Consider the following 23,896-nt stretch of genomic DNA (forward strand, 5'->3'; position numbering starts at 1 on the left):
TCTATGTCAATGTAAGCAACTCCTTATTTCATATCCTTGAATCTGATTCCACACCTTTCACACATGGACACACACCCAAACCAGCAAACACACACTATGTACTAATTCAGCCTGCTCGGTGTGGCCCAGAATGATTTATTGATGTTTTTTTCTGCAGGTGCCTTGAAACTTTGTCTGGCCGAACTCCACTGACAGCACTGAAAAATGAAGATCTGGCTTGTACTTCTCGGATCTTTTCTGCCTATTATTCAGGCTGGTACGTCTCTTGTTTCTCCTCATGTCTCTCTCTCTCTCTCTCTCTCTCTCTCTCTCTCTCTCTCTCTCTCGCATGCTTTACTGACATGGAATCATGATAGGTTTGTAAAGCCAGAGAGTAGAAAAATTAAAAAGGACACGTGAGTATTGTATAGTCTGTAGACATGTAACTTATCAGAAATTAAACTTGCCTCCCTTTGTCCCTTTCTCTCACAGTGTCTCTCCTTCCCTGTCTTTCTCTCTCTGCCTCGTACCCACACCATCACACACTACACTGTTGTTTTATGCGCCAGTAATTTTCAAGTGTGAGATTAGATTTTTTTGGCTGTCGTGCCACAATATGGCAGTAATAATAATAATAATAATATTAGAGCAACATGGTGCTGTAGTGGTTAGCACTGTCACCTCACAGCAAGAAGGTTCTGGGTTCGAGCCCAGTGGCCGACGGGGGCCTTTCTGTATGGAATTTGCATGTTCTCCCCGTGTCTATGCGGGTTTCCTCCAGGTGCTCCGGTTTCCCCCACAGTCCAAAGACATGCAGGTTAGGCTAATTGGTGGCTCTAAATTGACCGTAGGTGTGAATGTGAGTGCAAATGGTTGTTTGTGTCTGTGTGTCAGCCCTGTGATGATCTGAAGACTTGTCCAGGGTGTACCCTGCCTCTCGCCCATAGTCAGCTGGGATAGGCTCCAGCCTGCCTGTGACCCTGTACAGGATAAGTGGCTACAGATAATGGATGGATGGATGAAAAAATTGAAAAATATCAAGATCTTCAAAGAGAGATTGGGAAGATCTGGAACTTGCTGAGAACAAATGTAGTACCAGCTGTTATTGGAGCACATGGGACAATCACTAAGAACTTCAAGGCATCGATAAACAAAATTGGATTGAATGAAAGCACTGTGTTGCTTCAGGAAGCTTGCTTATCGGGAACAGCAAAGATTTTAAGAAAGTCACTAGACACCTAAGGCTGTAGGCTATAGCTTGATGTCTAGATTACAAACACCACATTAACAGTTTACTGTATGAATTGCTGAAATAATACAACCCCGATTCCAAAAAAATTGGGACAAAGTACAAATTGTAAATAAAAATGGAATGCAATGATGTGGAAGTTTCAAAATTCCATATTTTATTCAGAATAGAACATAGATGACATATCAAATGTTTAAACTGAGAAAATGTATCATTTAAAGAGAAAAATTAGGTGATTTTTAAATTTCATGACAACAACACATCTCAAAAAAGTTGGGACAAGGCCATGTTTACCACTGTGAGACATCCCCTTTTCTCTTTACAACAGTCTGTAAACGTCTGGGGACTGAGGAGACAAGTTGCTCAAGTTTAGGGATAGGAATGTTCACCCATTCTTGTCTAATGTAGGATTCTAGTTGCTCAACTGTCTTAGGTCTTTTTTGTCGTATCTTCCGTTTTATGATGCGCCAAATGTTTTCTATGGGTGAAAGATCTGGACTGCAGGCTGGCCAGTTCAGTACCCGGACCCTTCTTCTACGCAGCCATGATGCTGTAATTGATGCAGTATGTGGTTTGGCATTGTCATGTTGGAAAATGCAAGGTCTTCCCTGAAAGAGTCGTCGTCTGGATGGGAGCATATGTTGCTCTAGAACCTGGATATACCTTTCAGCATTGATGGTGTCTTTCCAGATGTGTAAGCTGCCCATGCCACACACACTAATGCAACCCCATACCATCAGAGATGCAGGCTTCTGAACTGAGCGCTGATAACAACTTGGGTCATCCTTCTCCTCTTTAGTCCGAATGACACGGCGGCCCTGATTTCCATAAAGAACTTCACATTTTGATTCGTCTGACCACAGAACAGTTTTCCACTTTGCCACAGTCCATTTTAAATGAGCCTTGGCCCAGAGAAGATGTCTGCGCTTCTGGATCGTGTTTAGATATGGCTTCTTCTTTGAACTATAGAGTTTTAGCTGGCAACGGCGGATGGCAAGGTGAATTGTGTTCACAGATAATGTTCTCTGGAAATATTCCTGAGCCCATTTTGTGATTTCCAATACAGAAGCATGCTTGTATGTGATGCAGTGCCGTCTAAGGGCCCGAAGATCACGGACACCCAGTATGGTTTTCTGGCCTTGACCCTTACGCACAGAGATTCTTCCAGATTCTCTGAATCTTTTGATATTATGCACTGTAGATGATATGTTCAAACTCTTTGCAATTTTACACTGTTGAACTCCTTTCTGATATTGCTCCACTATTTGTCGACGCAGAATTAGGGGGATTGGTGATCCTCTTCCCAGCTTTACTTCTGAGAGCCGCTGCCACTCCAAGATGCTCTTTTTATACCCAGTCATGTTAATGACCTATTGCCAATTGACCTAATGAGTTGCAATTTGGTCCTCCAGCTGTTCCTTTTTTGTACCTTTAACTTTTCCAGCCTCTTATTGCCCCTGTCCCAACTTTTTTGAGATGTGTTGCTGTCATGAAATTTCAAATGAGCCAATATTTGGCATGAAATTTCAAAATGTCTCACTTTCGACATTTGATATGTTGTCTATGTTCTATTGTGAATACAATATCAGTTTATGAGATTTGTAAATTATTGCATTCCGTTTTTATTTACAATTTGTATTTTGTCCCAACTTTTTTGGAATTGGGGTTATAATAATAATAATAATAATAATAATAATAATAATAATAATAATCATCATCATCATCATTATCATCTTTCTGTGCCAAGACCTTATGTGCATTGCATAAGTATTCAGCCCCTTTTACACATTTTGTAATGTTCCAACCAAAAGGGAACTGGCCGTAATTGGGATTATGTGTCATAAATTTACACACCATAGCCCATTACATTGAAATCTAGGGAAAAGTCATTGTAGTTTGAAAAATTATTAACAATAAAAAAGTTTGTGATCACATAAATTCACCCATGTCCAATTAAAGTGCAACATGATCTGAGTACAGAAACCCCTGATACTGCAATGCCCTAAAGCTTGCAGCCACCAGGAGCTTGGTTGTGAGGATCAGTATTTGGTATCAGTTGATACTTGGCGCTCTGATATCGTTATCATATCAAAAGCATTATCATCAGGCGTTTATTCATATTCTATAACATCCACTATGATAGTAGTTCTGGCTGACATTTTAAATCACAGTTTTATATCAAACTACTCACTTTAATCTTATCATTTGTATACTCGCAGCATACACAGGGATTTGCATAATGGATGCTCCACAGAAACAGATTAAAAAACATATGGTAATATTTTCTGTAAGGAGACCATTATTTACCATTTTGGAAGGTACAGCTGTAGTTTTCCAACACGGGAAGGTCATCAGGACAAGGGACGTATTTTTCTTTAATAAATAATAAATGTTAGCATTGGCAGTTTGATGTGGAGTAAGTGGAATAAAACACTTTGGGGTGCCATTCTTCCATCATTGAATCCCAGACACATAATCCTAGCAATAATCTTGTTGTTGATTACTTTCCAATAACAGCATGCCCAAAATGTTTTATAGCTTACATACAGGATATTAAATAGGAAGGTCTTCCAGCGAACACAGCCATTTGCAAATTCCACATCTCTATCCAATTTTAAAACTAATCAAGTTGTAAAAACAAATTTTTACAGTAATGGAAACAGTCCAGTAATTCCAGCGAACCAGTAACACTGCTTTACAAAGATTAATTAGTCTCTGTGTCCTTAGTTCACTGAAACACAAGTCTGAACATTTGTTTTGATTATTGACTAAGAATTCTGCTCAGGTTTAGTAGTTATACCAGATCGCAGAATGATCTAAACCACGCAATTTACAGGAACTTTCAAATATTTCTAAAGAATTACCAAATTACCATGACAGAGAAAGTGCTTTGGAAAAAGCCCCATCATTTATCCCCTTGTTTCCTTGTGGTTGAGTTTTGTGATGGACAGTCAAGGTCAAACTGAACCTTTTCATATTTATTGAGGTGTAAAAATGCTCTTTTCTTTCTTTCATCCAATTTATTGTAATTGCAAACAGAAGTCAGCACTGGAATATTTGCTCGCTCTCAGTAATTATGAACATGAGCATTTTTTCCTCCTCCATGGAGAAATGATTCTTCATATCCTCTTTATAGGACGGCAGAGAAAGTTAATGCATCAAAAGTGCCTTCTTTCCTTCTTTTTCATGCTTGCTTTTATGCACATAACAAAGATGGCAAGGCTTTATGTAATTGACCAAATGCATAAATGGATTGTTTTTGAAGGATATAGAAGCAGGATGATTCTGTTTGGTTTGCCGTAATCACAAGTCTGCGTTGAACAAAGATAGACTTCCTTCAGAACACCAGTCCATTAAGAATTGCACAGATTTTGATGGGGGTTTAAGGTCAGTGTGGTTTAGGGGTTTTAAGCATTTGGTTTGAACCCACCCATTTTTCAAGTGATCAGAAAGATATTGGAAGATGTGACTGACAGGAGTTTCTTGTTGCCCAAGTGTGCCCTGTTAGAATGATTGTTTAAACATGTAATAGCTCTGAATGTCTGTTCTTGGTTTGAGCCCTGGGTTTTGACTGTGAAAACTGTATTTGTTATTCAAAAGGATAAACCAACATGAATACCAGAGAGCTGTCTATGGGAGAAAAGGGGGAAATCAGTCAGAGCCATTGCACAAGCAATGGGCATAACCAATAAAACAATTTGTAATCTTTTAGGGGGGAAAAAAGAAAGCACCGATGTACAGTGCCTTGCAAAAGTATTCATCTCCCTTGGTGTTTGTCCTATTTTGTTGCATTACAAGCAGGAATTAAAATGGATTTTTTGGGGGTTTAGCACCATTTGATTTACACAACATAAATCCTTTAAAGGTGCACTTTTTTTTTTTTTAAATTGTGACACAAACAATAATTAAGATGAAAAAACAGAAATCTGGAGCTTCATAGGTATTCACCCCCTCTCAAAGTCAATACTTTATAGAGCCACCTTTTGCTGCAATTACAGCTACAGCTCTCTTGGGGTATGTCTCTATTAGCTTAGCACATCTAGCCACTGGGATTTTTGCCCATTCCTCAAGGCAAAACTGCTCCAACTCCTTCAAGTTAGATGGGTTGCGTTGGTGTACAGCAATCTTCAAGTTATGCCACAGATTCTCAATTGGATTGAGGTCTGGGCTTTGATTAGGCCATTCCAAGACATTTAAATATTTCCCGTTAAACCACTCCAGTGTAGCTTCAGCAGTATGTTTAGGGTCATTGTCCTGCTGGAACGTGAACCTTCGTCCCAGTCTCAAACCCCTGGCTGACTCAAACAGGTTTTCCTCCAGAATTGCCCTGTATTTAGTGCCATCCATCTTTCCTTCAGTCCTGACCAGCTTTCCTGTCCCTGCAGATGAAAACATCCCCACAGCATGATGCTGCCACCACCATGCTTCATTGTAGGGATGGTGCTGTCAGGGTGTTGGATTTGCGCCACACGTGGCATTTCCCATGATGGCCAAAAAGTTAAATTTTAGTCTCATTTGACCAGAGAATCTTCTTCCATGTGTTTGGGGAGTCTGTCACATGCTGTTGGGCAAACTCCAAACATGATTTTTTTTTAAGCAATGACTTTTTTTTTCTGGCCACTCTTCCATAAAGCCCCACTCTGTGGAGTGTATGGCTTAAAATGGTCCTATGGGCAGATACTCCTATCTCCGCTGTGGATCTTTGCAGCTCCTTCAGTGTTATCGTTGGTATCTTTGTTGCATCTCTGATTAATGCCCTCCTTGCCCGGTCTGTGAGTTTTGGTGGGCGGCCTTCGCTTGTCAGGTTTGTAGTGGTGCCATATTCTTTCCATGTTGCTATAATGGATTTAATGGTGCTCCCTGGGATATTCAAACTTTGGGATATTTTTTATGATGCAACCCTGATCTATACTTCTCCACAACTTTGTCTCTGACCTGTTTGGAACACTCCTTGGTTTTCCTGTTGCTTGCTTAGTAGTGTTGCGGAGTCAGGGTCCATCCAGAACAGGTTGATTTTATACAGACATCATGTGACAGATCATGTCACACTTTGATTGCACACAGGTGGATCTTAATCAACTAATTATGTGACTTATGAAGTGAATTGGTTGGACCAGCTCTTATTTAAGGATTTCATACAAAAGGGGGTGAATATCATCATCATCATCATCATCTTTATTTGCCAGACTCAAGGTCCAAGTACACACAGATTACACATGCCCAATATAAAAACAGACAAACAAACAAGAACATAGACAAACACAAACACCAATCAATTAAAAAAAAAACTTATAAAAGACATTCATACCAGTACCTCCACATTGGTGACTCGTACCGAATTACACTATAGCTGGGATTGATCAGCACCATTATAATGTCATTCTGTGACATGTTTAAGCGACATATAAATTTATATATCAAGTTCCTCAGTAAAGCTTTAAAGGTGCTGACCCCTGCATTACAGAACAGGGCACTAGCACTACAGCACCTTGGTCTCCTGAGTAGGATCCTTAAACAGTCATTATAGGCTAACTGTACCTTCTGTAGATACTTATGTACACTCCAGATTTCTGTTTTTTCATCTTAATGATTGTTTGTGTCACAGTAAAAAAAAAAAAAAAAAACAATTTGCACCTTTAAAGTGGTAGTCATGTTGTGTAAATCAAATGGTGCTACCCCCCCCCCCCCCCAAAAAAAAAAAAAAAAAAAAATCCATTTTATTTCCAGCATGTAATGCAACAAAACAGGACAAACACCAAGGGGGATGAATACTTTTGCAAGGCACTGTGCTAGCAAACCAGGCACTGAACATCCATCCATTATCCGTAACTGCTTATCCTGTGCAGGGTCACAGGCAAGCTGGAACCTATCCCAGCTGACTATGGGCGAGAGGCAGGGTACACCCTGGACAAGTCGCCAGGTCATTGCAGGGCTGACGCATAGAGACAAGCAACCACTCACATTCACACCTACGGTCAATTTAGAGTCACCAATTAGCCTAACCTGCATGTCTTTGGACTGTGGGGGAAACCGGAGCACCCAGAGGAAACCCACGCAGACACGGGGAGAACATGCAAACTCCACACAGAAAAGCCCCATTGGCCACTGGGCTCAAACCCAGAGCCTTCTTGCTGTGAGGCAACAGTGCTAATCATTACAGCACCGTGCCGCCAGACACTGAACAGGTTTCCCAAAAAACAAAACCCCGAAACAAAAAAAACAGCAGCTGATGACAAAAGCATTGTAAGGAGAACAAAACAAACAAAAACAACAGTCAGTAACATCATCAACAACCTCCACAGGGCCAGGGTGAAGGTATCGCAATAAATCATTTGAAGAAGACACTTGCAGCAGAAATATAGAGGCCATACCACAAGATGAAAAGCACTAAACAGCAGTAAGCATTGGTTCTAGATTCGGTTCCAAGATTATCCTTTACCAAAGTGATGGAAAGGCCAAAGTGTGGAGAAAGAAAGGATCTGCTCATGATCCAAAACATACAAGCTCATTGGACAAGCACAGTGGAGGTAGTGTTATGGCTTGGGCCTGCATGGCTGCTTCTGGAACAGGCTGACTAATCTTTATTGATGATGTACCTCATGGTGGGAACAGCAGAACGAATTTAGAAGTCAACAGAATCATGTCTGCCAAGTTACAGACAAATACATCCAATGCAATTGGGAAGAACTTGCAGCAAGACAATGACTCAAAACACACCAACAACACAAAGAACTTCATCAGGGAAAAAAAGGAGATGGTTTTAGATTGGCCAAGCCAATCACCAGACCTTAATGCAATTGAGCATGTATTTCTCCTCCTGAAGAGGAAACTGAAGGGAAAATCACATTAAAACAAACAACTGAAAGAAGCTGTGGTACAAGCCTGAAAAACCATCACAAAAGGAGAATGCAATACTTTGGTGATGTCAGTAGGTCGCCGGCTTGATATGCAACCAAATATTTATTTAAATATCTCATCTAAAAATTGGGTGGTCTTCCCCCAAAGGTGGCATGTTCTAAGTTGTTTAACACATTTAGATGTACGTATCAAGAAATGAAAGCTTATTATCGCAAACTCAAATGTATTCAGTGTATAGCAAACACAAAAGAATTGGCCTCTCTATTTCAGTACTTTAGGAGGGGACTGTTTGCATGTACATAGTAGAAATGTCACAACATTATCTCTCATATTTAATGTGGACAGGTATATTTGCACAGTGCTTTGCAATGGACTGGTATCATGATATCCCCCCTCCTGCGCAAGGATCTGGTCTTCCCAGGCAGTCTCCTGTCCCAGTACTAACCAGCTCTTAAGGCTCCATTTCAGTAGCCCTCAGCCTCTCACCTATTAAATATGTAGGGTTAATCCTTTGGTAACCGCGAGAGTTTGACTCCCCACTCGCATCTGTATTGCAGAGTGTCTTGCCAGATGGCAGTAGGTACCATTTTTATGACGGACTTTGGTATGACCCAACTTTGAGTAGAACTCATGATATAACTGAAATTACTGTAGTGAAAGTTACTAAAAATGAATGACTGAATGAACAAATGGATGTTGGGGCTTTTTTTTTTTTTAGATACTTTTAAATGGTTTTCTTACTTACACAGAGGTAATTACATTAATGCGATTAAAACAATGCACCCAGAAATCACGGAAGTCCAGAAAGGGCTTTTATAATTCTTAGTAATTTATGAGAAAATGAACTTGAGGAGATATTTTATTGACCACTCATGCAATGTGAGCCAAATATTACAAAATGCACCCTAAAGAACCCTGGGCTCACTTTTAACAACACCTATTTATTTCAAATGCATTGCCATGGTTTTTACAATAACCACACTACTGAGCAAAGTTAGCTGTCAATTAAGGACAAACTGGATATTGTGGATGTGGTAGGGATACCTCCAGAGTTAATTCGAGACAAGTAGCATAGCTTCCGTGTGGGGAATTGCACAAGTAGGTGATTTCCTGGCAGAATTCATAGCACTGGGACTCTAACAGCTCTTGTCTTGCTGTGACTTACTGTTTTTATTGTTCTTGTGATCTTAAAATAACAAGGCTTCAGAAAAAAATGCCAGATATCTATGTGCCTTGTTTTGTAGCTGCAAATTCAGAATGTCATTTCATGTGAATTGAGGATTAGGATTTCTCTTCTGAGAAGGAAACACTTTGTTTGGTTTGGATAAAGGGTTCTGCACAGCCTGTATAATGGTCATTATAGCTGTGAGGGAAAATGATGCAGAAATAATAAAGAAGAAATACACCAAACAGTAAACAAGGTGTGAATATCTAAAATGCTTGCTTACATGATAAAATGACATTGGGGTTAAAAAACTTGTTTTCTAATGACTAAATAACTTTATCACTTCTTTTTTTAGCTACTTTTTATTTATTTACTTTGACTCTTGCTGTTAATTTTATGATATAAACAATGTTGGTATGATGAACAACAGGAAAAAAAGGTTTGTTTTATAAAATATGTGCATTCATTTCTGAATTTATCAGTTTTATCCACACTACAATCAACATTCAGAGAGCAAGTCATTTCAACATTACAAGACAAGAAAGAGAAAATGGGGGTGTAGTGGTTAGCACTGTTGCCTCACAGCAAGAAGGTTCTGGGTTCGAGCCCAGTGGCCGATGGGGACCTTTCTGTGTGGAGTTTGCATGTTCTTCCCGTGTCTGTGTGGGTTTCCTCTGGGTGCTCTGGTTTCCCCCACAGCCCAAAGACATGCAGGTTAGGCTAATCGGTGGCTCTAAATTGACCGTAGGTGTGAATAGTTGTTTGTCTCTACTATATGTGTGTCAGCCCTGTGATGATTTGGTGACTTGTCCAGGGTGTACCCCGCCTCTCGCCCGTAGTCAGCTGGGATAGGCTCCAGCTTGCCCATGACCCTGCACAGGATAGGTGGTTATGGATAATAGATGGATGGAAAGAGAAACTGTGTGCTTCATTTTTGTTCAGGTATCATTAAATCATGATGCTGTAGTACTTGAGATCAGTCTTGGTCTCAAGACTTACTTGACTTAATCCCTTTGAGGAGCATAGGTCGTCCACTGTCACCCGCCATTTACGTCGGTCTTCAGCTGCTGTCTTCATCTTTGTCCAATCTAGTCTGATGGTCCTCGCTTCAGCTTCTGTTGACCGCCTCCATGTGTTCTTTGGTTGTCCTGGCTTCCTTTTCCCTTGTGGGTTCCAGCGCAGGGCACGCCTGGTGATGTTGCTAGCTGGCTTCCATTTAGGTGTGTCCGATCCAGCTCCACTTCCTCCTCTTAATTTGGTTCTCTATCCATTCCTGTCCTGTCTACTCCCATAATTCCTCGTTGGAGATATGGTCCTCCCACTTTAAGTTGAGAATATTCCTCAGGCATCGATAGCCAAAGGTCTGTAGCCTGTTTGTCAATGCTTTGGTCGTTCTCCATGTCTTGCAGGCATGCAGAAGGACAGACTTCACATTGGTGTTAAAGATACGCAGTGACCTTGGTCTCAAAACCACTTTTTAAAGGTCTTGGTCTCATCTCAGAATTGAGTGCATTTTTACTCGGGCTTGTCTCAGTCTCAGACATAGAGGACTCAGGATTTTATTTTAAGACCAGTCAAGACCACAACTGTGGGGATATCACTGAATTGCCTATGCATTGTCTGTCTGATTTATTTGTTAACATCTTTACTGTGATTGGATGTAAAACTTTCTGCTTCAAATTCAACCAATAATGTGACTCACTTTTAATTTGAAATTTTTGTTGCTGTTAACTGCTGTCACCCCCACCACCACCACCCATCTTCACACTCAAAGAAAGTGCATGCGGGAGACAGGACAAGGAGCTATGACTGTCTGGGAGTGGGAGGATATGTTAGCCAAATCTTGTGTAATAAAATTTGAGAAGTGTTTATGGTTTTAATGTTCCACATTTTATCATAAGTGTGTCAGTGCCGAGTGGGACTTGCACTGGTTTGGTCTTGGTCTTGACATGGTCTTGTCCTACTTTGGTCTTGGACTTGACTTTGTCTCAACTCCTCAAAGTCTTGGACTTGTTTTGATATTGATACACTGTGGTCTTGGTCATGACTTGGTCTCGGTTTAGGTGGTGTTGACTAAAACCAGTCAAGAAAATATTGGTATGTATGTTTATGCAAACATTATGTGTTCATATCATACTGTATACAGTGCCTCCAGTGATTGTGCCTTATCCCAGAAGCCTTTAGCCAAAGGTGATTCTTCCAAGTATTGACCCACGGTGGTAAATAATCAAGTTCCATAGGTGTGAATATTTACACAAGGCAATGTACATCATGCACTTTGCACTAAATTGTAATGCGTGTGTCTGGTTACTCAAGTCATTATCCTGAGTGTGTCTATACTGTATGTGTTTGTTCATTCTGCAGTTTGTCCAGATCAGATGCCTGGGTTGCAGTCCTGGACTCCTGGCTTTAGTGAATCTCACCGTGTCACCATCGGCTACGGCCGTAAACTGCTTCTTACCTCCTCTGCCACCGTCCATTCCATCGAGATCCTCAATGGAGGTATGTCACCTTTCTCCTGCTTTCTTTCAAGCATAATAAAATCAATCACAGGGGGTTTGAAGTGTGTTTAACCGAAAGGTTCATGTGTTTCACTTGAAGGAGAAATCCATTCACATCTATCCTGATAGTAAAGAGCATGTTTGGGTTAATGCTGCATCTCAGTGGCCTTAAAAGGAAAGAACACAGATGTTTTGGGTTTGAGATCAAGTCATGGAAGAGTTCTGTGTTCTCCATAGGAAAGCTTGTGATTGCTGACACTAACCAGCCCATCTTACTTCGTGCCAAACACATCCTCATTGGGAACAACGGTGAGATGCATATCGGCAGTCCTGAGTGTCCATATAAAGGAAACCTCACCATCTCCCTCTATGGCAGGTAAAGCAGGAGCATCACAATCCACATTGGACACTTCACTATAATATGTAGGCATGACATTTGATATTGCTTTCTGTAGTAAAGTTTGGACAAAAATTATATTTACAGTTTTCCCAATATGCAGTCAATCAGTCAAGACACATTTGCTTGTTACATTTTTCCCTGGCACTTCAAGGCTAAGGTAGTTACAACTAATGCAAGCCTGTAGGCATCAATTTAGCATTGTATACATACATGTATATGTATATATGTATGTACAGAATGTGTATGTGTGTGCATGTATATGTACGGTATGTGTGTGTGTGTGTGTGTGTGTATATATATATATATATATATATATATATATATACACACACAATTTATATATTGTGTGTATATACATACAACCCCGATTCCAAAAAAGTTGGGACAAAGTACAAATTGTAAATAAAAACGGAATGCAATAATTTACAAATCTCAAAAACTGATATTGTATTCACAATAGAACATAGACAACATATAAAATATTGAAAGTGAGACATTTTGAAATTTCATGCCAAATATTGGCTCATTTGAAATTTCATGACAGCAACACATCTCAAAAAAGTTGGGACAGGGGCAATAAGAGGCTGGAAAAGTTAAAGGTACAAAAAAGGAACAGCTGGAGGACCAAATTGCAACTCATTAGGTCAATTGGCAATAGGTCATTAACATGACTGGGTATAAAAAGAGCATCTTGGAGTGGCAGCGGCTCTCAGAAGTAAAGATGGAAAGAGGCTCACCAATCCCCCTAATTCTGCACCGACAAATAGTGGAGCAATATCAGAAAGGAGTTCGACAGTGTAAAATTGCAAAGAGTTTGAACATATCATCATCTACAGTGCATAATATCATTCAAAAGATTCAGAGAATCTGGAAGAATCTCTGTGCGTAAGGGTCAAGGCTGGAAAACCATACTGAGTGGCCGTGATCTTCGGGCCCTTAGACGGCACTGCATCACATACAGGCATGCTTCTGTATTGGAAATCACAAAATGGGCTCAGGAATATTTCCAGAGAACATTATCTGTGAACACAATTCACCGTGCCATCCGCCGTTGCCAGCTAAAACTCTATAGTTCAAAGAAGAAGCCGTATCTAAACACGATCCAGAAGCGCAGACGTCTTCTCTGGGCCAAGGCTCATTTAAAATGGACTGTGGCAAAGTGGAAAACTGTTCTGTGGTCAGACGAATCAAAATTTGAAGTTCTTTATGGAAATCAGGGACGCCGTGTCATTCGGACTAAAGAGGAGAAGGACGACCCAAGTTGTTATCAGCGCTCAGTTCAGAAGCCTGCATCTCTGATGGTATGGGGTTGCATTAGTGTGTGTGGCATGGGCAGCTTACACATCTGGAAAGACACCATCAATGCTGAAAGGTATATCCAGGTTCTAGAGCAACATGTGCTCCCATCCAGACGACGTCTCTTTCAGGGAAGACCTTGCATTTTCCAACATGACAATGCCAAACCACATACTGCATCAATTACAGCATCATGGCTGGGTAGAAGAAGGGTCCGGGTACTGAACTGGCCAGCCTGCAGTCCAGATCTTTCACCCATAGAAAACATTTGGCGCATCATAAAACGGAAGATACGACAAAAAAGACCTAAGACAGTTGAGCAACTAGAATCCTACATTAGACAAGAATGGGTTAACATTCCTATCCCTAAACTTGAGCAACTTGTCTCCTCAGTCCCCAGACGTTTACAGACTGTTGTAAAGAGAAAAGGGGATGTCTCACAGTGGTAAACATGGCCTTGTCCCAACTTTTTTGGGATGTGTTGTTGTCATGAAATTTAAAATCACCAAATTTTTCTCTTTAAATGATACATTTTCTCAGTTTAAACATTTGATATGTCATCTATGTTCTATTCTGAATAAAATATGGAATTTTGAAACTTCCACATCATTGCACTCCGTTTTCATTTACAATTTGTACTTTGTCCCAACTTTTTTGGAATCGGGGTTGTACCTGTGAGTGTTTAGTCTATGTCTATTTTCTTATCTAGAGTGTTTATACTGTAGAGTGTTCTGTTTGCACCATGGGTCAGAGAGGACTCAAATTTCATCTGTGCTGTATGTCGAGCATGTATAGCATATTTGACAATAAAGTTGACTTGACTTGATTGTGTATACAGCATACACACGTCACCTCTTACTGTTTGCTTATGTAGATTGTGACATGGTATGACACTGTAAAATGGATGTCACAGACCTAAAAACAGTAGCAGCCACTTTGAAGATGGAATCACTAGCTTCCACAGCACACAGATTGATATCAATCTGCTTGATCATTTATCTCAGATAGGGGTTTATTTGGATGCGTCACATTTGCGTTGGAGTTCCCTGTGCTCATGTTTGTTTTGATTTCCACCTCCTGTCATTAGTTTGCTGCCATTTTGTATCCACCGGTTTTGTTTTAGTTCTTGATTAGTTCGTCTGTGTATACCCTGCTGTTTCTTTGTCGTATTGTGAAGTTTTTATGCATTTTTGTTTTACAGTATTATTATAATTCATGTGAATATATAGAAATTTATATATTTAACGGTTATTCCACGAAATCGAGTCGTGCATGAGCTGATAGCCGACGAGGCACGTAGCACCGAGTTGGCTATAAGCCATGTACAGTGAGATTGAGTAGAATAACTGTTTTATTATAGCCGCATTCACTGGATTTTGAGAAACAGAGCATTTTTATTGTTTGCAAATTTGATAAATAAAAACTTTATACAAAACATCCAACAAAATAATTTCTGCTTAGAATGTAAAAAAACGACGAAATGACAGTAGCAATTTATGAAAAATGCGATAACAATAATTCTTGAAAAATAATAAAAAGATACGTTCTTACCATCAAATACTTTCATTCCATATTTTGTTGCTTTTTTGTGTTTTTCTGGGGGGGGGTTGTTTTTGAGTAGAGTTTTTATTTCGTCCTCGGTTGGCTCAGCAACACGCTCTGCCATTTTCTTCTTCTTCTTCTTTAGGGTTTTTTGGTGGTTGGCAAACCAACATAAAGTTGCTTTACTGCCACCGACTGGGGTGGAGTGTGGAACAGGAGATATTGGAGGAGGAAAAAACCAAAACTATACTCTTTTAGCTGTTTCTTTTTTTTTTTAAATACTTGATAAAGTGCTCATCACTGGTGTGCTCATCACTGGTGTCGCGCCTTGATGCGCGCCTCCATTTTGTTTTTCTCTACTCACAGTATATGAGCTGATATCTGAGTAGTAGAGTAGCCAATCAGAGCATGCAGTTGCTCATATCCAGTGAATGTGGATCGAATAAATATATATATATGCATATATACACCAAGGCTTTTTGATACTTCAGCATTAGAATTGACCTCTTTGCACTTTGCTTGTCTATGTGGGATCTTTGTTAAACACTAGGGTGCCAGATATCTCAAAAGTATTATGGTTGTTTACAGCTCAGTCTTCATTTATGCCCACTTACACTTAATGTCCATTTTGGCAGGTAAACATATAGGGATACTCAGTCGAGACACAATTACCGACTAGCCCATTTGTTGCTATGTAGTTTTTCATCTGTTTAATCTATCAGAGGAAATGACTATTATAGGACCAAAAGGTTGTGGTGTAGTTTCACTGAAAATAGTTGCCTGTTATGTGCTTATTTGCTATGTTTTTCATAACAGATCTGACGACACCAGTGATGAGCACAGTTATTTTGGGAGAAAGTATGTTGGTGTAGGAACAGGAGGAACGCTGGAGATTCACGCTGAGAAGAAGCTGTCATGGACGTTCCTTAACAAAACACTGCATCCTGGAGAAGGAAATGAAAACAGCTACCATTTCGAGAGGAGCTGGGGCAACCGTGGCATCATCGTCCATGTCATTGAGCCCACAACAGGACAGGTGCTACGCACTGATAGGTTGGTGTTCTTGCTGTACTTTATGAAAGAGGCGGAGCTTATGTTATTGCACTTGGAGCCGTTTCTTAATTTGGTGCTAAAAAATGCTTTCCTCATGGATGTCTCAAACTCTTGATACACATCTCTGTCTTTCTTGTGTGATGTATAAGCCACTGTCCATCTCGGTCTCTCCCTCAAGTATAACTCTGTCTATCTGTTCATCTTTATATAACTCCACCAGTCTGTCTGTCTGTGTCAGTACATCATGAATAATTTCCTTTCTCCATCTATCCTTCAGTGTCTTTCATATCTGTGTCCTTTGACTTTGCTTCTTCTGTGACCTGCATTTCTTTTTGCTAAGCTATTGTTTGGCCATATATTGGATTACGGCTGATTTACATCAACGAAATAGTGATTTATTGACTTGCTGGCATTAAAACCAGGAAACATAAACTTTCGACCAATTGTCAAAACAAAGCTGTTCTTCCAGCCCTGCATGACTGGCCTGTAACCAGTTTCTCATCACAGAAGAATAACCTGCCCTTTGGCTGTACTTTGCCTTCAAAACAACAACTTATTCCAACTTGCCTGGAATGTTTGTTTGGCTTTCAGAACCTTCCATGGCTAGATAATGATATTTCTCTTTGAACTACTTTGCAGATTTGACACATACAGGAGTAAGGACGAAAGCAGGCGCCTGGCCCAGTATGTGGAGGCAGTGGATGATGGTCAGATCCTAGCCATGATGGTGAACGATGAGGGCTCGAACAACCTCGAGGACTCGGCTAGGAAAACTCTGGCCAAGCTGGGCAGCCGTCATTTTCATCGGCTTGGCTTCAGGTACAAATTTAGAGTCCCATTGAGTTTCAGAAAGAAAGAGCTAGTCCATTTTTTTTCTTGAAGACACCAAAACTTCAACAAACATCAGAGTGGAACCTTGACAGGACATATCTCAATCCCAATAGTGCTTCATTAGTGACCATGTACTGTCTTCTTTCTTCTTCTCTCACATGTCTTGTAGGCCAATTGGCCTGTCAGTTGCCAGCCTCTTACAAGGCCGTTTGCATCTATCTTGAGCACACCTCATCCACCACTGGCTTGCTAGGCCCATCACAGCTTCCACAGACAAACAACCATACACACACACATTCACACCTATGAGCAATTTTGAGTAGCCAGTTAACCTACTTTCACAGTCTTTGGACTGTGGGGGAAACCGGAGCACCCAGAGGAAACCCACATGAACATGGGGAGAACATGCAAACTCCACACAGAAAGGCCCCAGTCAGCCGCTAGGCTTGAACCTAGAACCTTCTTGTTGTGAGGTGACAGCACTAACCACTGCGTCACCGTGCCACTCCATGTACTGTCATGACAGTCATTTATCATCAGACATTTATGGGATGTCCATATTTCTGCGAGAGTGAATATTTTTAAAGCTTCTCTTGAGGATGTGGTAAAGGCAAATGTCAGAGTTGTATACAAGACACAAAACATACATTCTTCGAGAAAGTGTTCTTCATGAGTTCATCAAGAGGTTTTTGTTACAGTTAAGGGTTCTTAATGCTACCTAAACAAGTTGTTGTAGGGTTCCATAACTTATGGGCCACTGAAGAACCCTTAAGGGAATTCGAGCTGACTTTTTTTTAAGGCTAGTACAAAGTGGACCAGGACCAACATCAAATGGACCAAAAGTGCAGGTTAGCATGTTTTTGTGGGCAGTGTAAGTCAAGCCCATTTTATTTCTCAGTTTTCGTGACTGCCAGTTCCTCTAGCTAAGTCTTCCCTATCGTATGGCAGCTCTAAATCAATATGCAGGATATGTACTGCAAGTTCTTCTAGCAAAGTCCTACTTATTGTACGACAGCTACTAATCAATACACAAGATAAGTTCTTCCTTCAAGACACATGAAGCAATCGGTCATGAGACTGCTGAACATGCTCGGAGGAGAGCACTAAATGCTCTATTCACTGTATATACAGTACATGCACTAACAGACCACAGCAATTGGCTAGCATCTCTCTGATTTACTGGAGAAAGAGGAGGGTTATCCTTCCCACTCAGAGATCAGTGGTGATTATGTGGTCTTATATTCACAGTGTGGTTGCCAAAAAAATGATTTACTTCATTATTGCCAGTGACTATAGTGCAAAATGTTGTCTAAGCGTTCTTATTGCTAAAATATGAGGCCTTCCCCACAGATGATGATTTTCAATCTTTGAGATGAGAGACTGTGTAAAGTCTTAGCACACTATATTAAAATCTTATTCTTGATTTTTTTCTTTAAGTGAAAAGGAAAAAAAATTAGCAGCGTAAACTCCTGGATAATTGTGACATTCAGTCTTCGCACTATAGCTCTACTCTTAATGCTGTAAGGCAGGGGTCACCAAACTACGGCCCGCGGGCCAGATCCGGCCCGCCACCCCCCTTTGACCGGCCCCCAGCCCCTCTACCCCCCATCACTTGAACCGGCCCTATGAGACAATCCCCAAAAGTGGTCATGGCCTATTTTTTTAAATTGCTTTTTGGCAAATAATAACATGTCTGCATCTTGTATTTTGTTGATTTTATCAATTAAAATTGATATTTAGTTATAAAATGAACTATTCATATTTTCCGAATTTTCGTCATATGCTCGCGATCAAGCAGTGACAGGCAGCGCATGCGCAAAGAACTGTCAGTGTTCAGGACAGCAAAATGGCGAGCGGTCAGCGAAAAGTTGACAGAGTGCGGAGTTTTTAAAGAACAGTGGACCACCGATTATTTTTTCGTTCAGTGTAAGGACCGTGCAGTTTGTCTTGTATGTAAAGAAAGTGTGCCGGTTTTCAAAGAATATAATCTGCGTCGTCACTATGAAACCCGCCACAAAGCAGGGTTCGAATTATAAATTTGACCCTATGGGGGTTTCTATTTAAAAAAAAAAAAGCAATGCATACTCGCTCTCCTGGACCAGCGCACTTTTGCGCACTGCAGTGCACAGCTTTCACACACAGGCGCGCGCATGCCCGCACACACGCACACACACACGGTGTTGCATATATATATATATATATATATATATATATATATATATATATATATATATATATATATATATATATTGTTAAACAAATTATATATATATTGTATATATATATAATTATATATATTGTTAAACAAAGGAAGATCGTTGTGAGATAGAGGACAAGTCTTCTTCGGACTTAACTTCACATTCGATTTCGCAGGCTGCAAATTTCAGTTTGCGCGCATAGTGGTGTGGTGGTGAAGTACAGCTGTACATGTTGCGGTTTAATAACATGTTCAATACAAAGTTATGGCTGCATGGTGATCGGAAATGAAATGAGTTTTATTTATATTTATATGGTGATATAGGCTATTCAAGCTTATTATGGTGATATATGACGTATTTGAGAGACTTCCACAGAAAATTAAGTTTGCTTCTTTCATGGGAGCCTGAGGGAATGGGAGCTCAGCTCCCATTGGCTCCCACGTAATTCGAACTATGCCACAAAGAGTATGCTAGTTTGCGAGGGCAAACAAGAGAAGACAGGATTCGGAGGATGAAATGCGGACTGGCTGCACAACAGAATGTATTCCTTCGCCAAACCCAGATCAACCAGGCTGCTGTCCGAGCTGGCTATAAGGTAGCTCACCTACTAGCTACCCATGGAAATTAAGCCGTTTACTGATGGGGACTTTGTTAAAGTATGCATGCTTGCTGTGGCTGAGGAGGTGTGTCCCGACAAGAAGGATGCGCTCAACGTGGCGGGTCTCTCTGCACCTGCTATGACCAGGCGAACCGAAGATTTGGGGGACAGCGTGTCTGACCAGCTGAATGAGAAAGCGTCAGAATTCGAGTTTTTTGCTTTGGCCATGGATGAGAGCAATGACGTGCAGGACACAGCACAACTGCTGTGATCTATTGATCTATTGCTCATATTATTATAATTTCACTGTTTTTTAAAATGTATTTATTTTATAGGCCTATTTATTTGACCTTTATTAAGTGCTGCATACAATTATTATTAATAATATCAACAGGCCTACCTACAATTTATAATTTTCCACTCACCTTTGCCAGTGTCAATCACCTCAACTAGGCAGATGTTTCTTACCTTGACAGCTTTGATATTATTTTTATTAGAAAATAAATAAATGGAATATCAGTGGTATTTCAAATTAAAACAAAGTGTGAAGACTTGATTACTACTTTTGCAAACCACTAGTAAAGATAAACAAATATGTGCCAGGAATCAAGTGTGGCTATAGTAGTGTGGGTATAGTAGTGTGGATATAGTAGTGGGGATGGCCGTGCCAGGCTAGTAATCTCTACTACACAATGAGGCCTGCTGGTGGTCATATCTGTCTGGGTTATACAATTCTATGTGATATAGCTGACCCGACCCCGGCCCCCATCACAGTCAGGAACGACAATGTGGCCCCCAGAGAAAAAAGTTTGGTGACCCCTGCTGTAAGGTATGGTTGATTAATTTGCCTGCTCTGAGTGTCAGTAGGTAGTTTAATGTGAGTGCAGTATACCAGTTAAGCCAAAAGTGGTAACTGTTCTGCTTTCACACAGTGGCTGTACCACTTGCTATACAGTCCTATGTTAATTAACAAAGAACGCTACAAGTAGCAGTAGCTACCACAGTACTGGTATGCCACTGAATGCATGCATGAAACAAAGTTCCTGAATGTTTGTAAAAACCAAAATGGTATGATAACATTCTAAATTTCTAGTTGTGCTGAAATTTGCAAGCTTATGGGTTTGGTTTAAAATGTGAAAATTAAGTGTCTCTTGTTCTGGTAATAGTGGTGATTATCATCATTATAGTGAGGCATATAGAATTAATGGCTCCCCGCATACTATCTGTCCTAAAACCTACATTCTTTCCAATCTCGAGCTGACAGAATGTTGGCAAACCTAGCTCCTGGCCACAGATAGTTAGGTGTCATCGGGGATAAAAATGCCTGACCTCCCAACAACAGACCAAACCCTTAAATAGTCATGTCATCTGTGAGCCCAGGCTGACACAGTATTGGATGTGTATAATCACTGGATCCCTGCTTAACCATTTGAGGCACCAGTATTCGAATACAGAAATCACTGTTTGGGTTTTCTGGGTAGGGCTGGATGAAAATATCGTCTGTCCATTCTTAAAGACGTTTCGATGATGTGTATGTTTCACCTATATGTGTTTGCTAACAAACAGCTAGCAAATCAGTAGCATTTTAAAACAAAACATGGTTTAACTTTTACTTCAATAAAAAAAAAACACCTACACAGATCAGCCATGACATGTCAGTGGAATTAATGTAACGCAAACAACATTGCTTGTTATCAGGCGGCATGGTGGTGTAGTGGTTAGCACTGTTGCCTCACAGCAAGAAGGTTCTGAATTCGAGCCCAGTGTCCGACGGGGGCCTTTCTGTGTGGAGTTTGCATGTTCTCCCCGTGTCTGCATGGGTTTCCTCTGGGTGCTCCGGTTTCCACAAAGACATGCAGTTAGGTTAACATAGGACAGCCTTGGGCTGAAGTACCCAAGAGTGATGGCATGCACATACGCAGTAGCTTTGCTCTCCTATGATAAACTAAAAAAATTTTTTTGTTGATTTGTGCAGTGACAATAAAGGCATTTTATCTGTCTATCTCATTACAATGACATCTGTCAAGGGGTGGGATATACTAGGCAGCAAGTAAACTGCCAATTCTTGAAATTGATGTGTTGGAAAACTTGGAAAGCATAAGGATATGAGCAACTTTGACAAGAACTAAATCGTGATGATTAGAATGACTTGGTCAGAATATCTCCAAAATGGCAGGTCTTATGGGTGTTCCTGGTTTGCAGTGCTTAGTACCTACCAAAAGTGGTCCAAGGAAGGACAACTGGTGAACTGGCGACAGGATCATGGATGCCCAAAGCTTATTGATGCATGTTAAAAATTATTAAAAAATGAATTAGTTAACTTACACAAAGGCTAGCCCATCTGGTCCAATCCTACAAAAGAGCTACTGTAGCACAAACACACAGTGCATTGCAGCCTGCTGCATATAGGGCCCATCCTAACCCCTGTCCACCACTGAAAGCGTCTACAAAGGCCACGTGAGCATCAGAACTGGACCATGAAGCAATGGAAGAAGTTGGACTGAGCTGATGAATCATGGTTTCTTTTACATCATTTGGACAGCTGTGGGCATGTGCATTACTTTCCTGAGGAACAGATGGCACCAGGATGCACTATGGGAAGAAGGCAAGCCAGCAGAGGCAGTGTGATGCTCTGGACAATGTTCTGCTGGGAAACCTTGGGTCCTGGCGTTCATGTGGTTGTAACTTTGACACGTACCACCTACCTAAACATTGTTGCAGACCAAGCGCACCCTGTTCATTGCAACAGTATTCCCTAATGACAGCAGCCTCTTTCAGCAGGATAATGTGCCCTGCTACACTGCAAAAATTGTTCAGGAATGGTTTGAGGAACATGAGAGTTCAAGGTGTTTACTTGGCCTCCAAATTCCCCAGATCTCCATCTGAAAGAGCATCTCTGGAATGTGCTGGACAAACAAGTCCAATCCATGGAGGCCCCACCTCATAACTTACAGGACTTAAAGGATCTGCTGCTAACATCTTGGTGTCAGATACCACATCACACATTATATAATATCATAATATCTAGGATATCTCAGAAAATCATATTGTGACACAGTATAACACTATTGATGTTATATCACCCAGTGTGCAATATTGAGAGAACAGAAGTTGCTTTTATTCTCATGTAGGCAGGAGAGGCTGGTCAGATATGAAACTTGTGGGACAGAAGAGAGCTAATACATTTCCAATAACATTCAGTACAGCTATTATTAAAATTCTTGGAAATAAATCAGATGTCTCGTGCTTGCAGATTAAGCCCATTTTACATCAGACATGGCTCAACTGCCCTTTGACGCTTTTGACTTTACACGGAGTGCTGCTCTCATGTGGAGTGTTCATATCTGTGCTTTCATTCACTAAGCTCAGTAGCACAGAATTCTGGCTACAGGCGGAAATTCTGAACTGACATCTAATAAAGCTTTTGCTGTGCATCTCTTTTATTCCCATTACATAAACCCATCACTCTCAGCACAGTTAGCCCACATTAAATACAGTGTGCATAAATATTCTCCTTCAACATGAATTTTTCTACACATTTTGTGAACTGATATGGACTTAATTGGAATTTCATGATATTGTATTCCTTCCCGCTCCTGGAGATTAACCAAATATATTATCATTATCTCTTTCCAGATATTGCAATATTAAAATTAAGCTGAATGCACATCAAAAGACACTTTTTTCATGTGTGGAAATGAAAAATGATCAGAGATGGTTAATTAACACTCTAACTTCCTTTAGAAGCAAGGAAGGCTAAAAATGCTTCAGTTGTCCTTGCTAGTTTAGTGCTTGGTTCCTCTGAGAAATTTGTGTCAACATTTGGCCATACCCAGAGCTCTTAATTGGATGCTCCTCTATCAGGCAGCACATTGCTTGGATCTGTCTGTGATCTGCAAACTCCCTGTTTTCTCTACTAATTACGAATGCCATGATTAGGCTCAGGCAAGACAGTCCATGTCCAAGTATCATAGCAGCTGCCTCTCTGTCCTCAATAAATTCTATCCAGCACAGAGTCACTGTGTGAATCCCAGGCTGAGTCCAAGTCTGGATTTAATAACTGGGAGCAGATGGTTTTTGCTCCAATCTAGGACCTCCTCTGCACCTTTGAGGAATCACAAGACCTGATTTATTCCTGACAAAATGCACTGTGCATTTCTGGCTCATTCTTATTCTCTCATCCAGTAAAGGAATAGTGAAGGACGCGTGGCCTCTGAGCCTGTCAG

At 40.6% G+C, this 23,896-nt stretch overlaps 1 protein-coding gene across 2 annotated transcripts in view; it reads left to right on the forward strand.

The window, feature by feature from the left end:
* Positions 1-23,896, forward strand: part of cemip (cell migration inducing hyaluronidase 1) — a 365,428-nt gene that overhangs the window by 106,641 nt on the left and 234,891 nt on the right. For both annotated transcript variants that reach the window (XM_060941115.1, XM_060941116.1), the window contains exons 2-6: positions 158-256; positions 11,616-11,753; positions 11,990-12,128; positions 15,807-16,043; positions 16,683-16,862. In XM_060941115.1, coding sequence (XP_060797098.1) covers positions 205-256; positions 11,616-11,753; positions 11,990-12,128; positions 15,807-16,043; positions 16,683-16,862 — 746 coding nt within the window. In that variant the 5' untranslated portion in view covers positions 158-204. The remainder of the gene's footprint in view (positions 1-157; positions 257-11,615; positions 11,754-11,989; positions 12,129-15,806; positions 16,044-16,682; positions 16,863-23,896) is intronic.

The sequence above is a fragment of the Neoarius graeffei genome, chromosome 15, assembly GCF_027579695.1.
Source record: "Neoarius graeffei isolate fNeoGra1 chromosome 15, fNeoGra1.pri, whole genome shotgun sequence".
Taxonomy (NCBI): domain Eukaryota; kingdom Metazoa; phylum Chordata; class Actinopteri; order Siluriformes; family Ariidae; genus Neoarius; species Neoarius graeffei.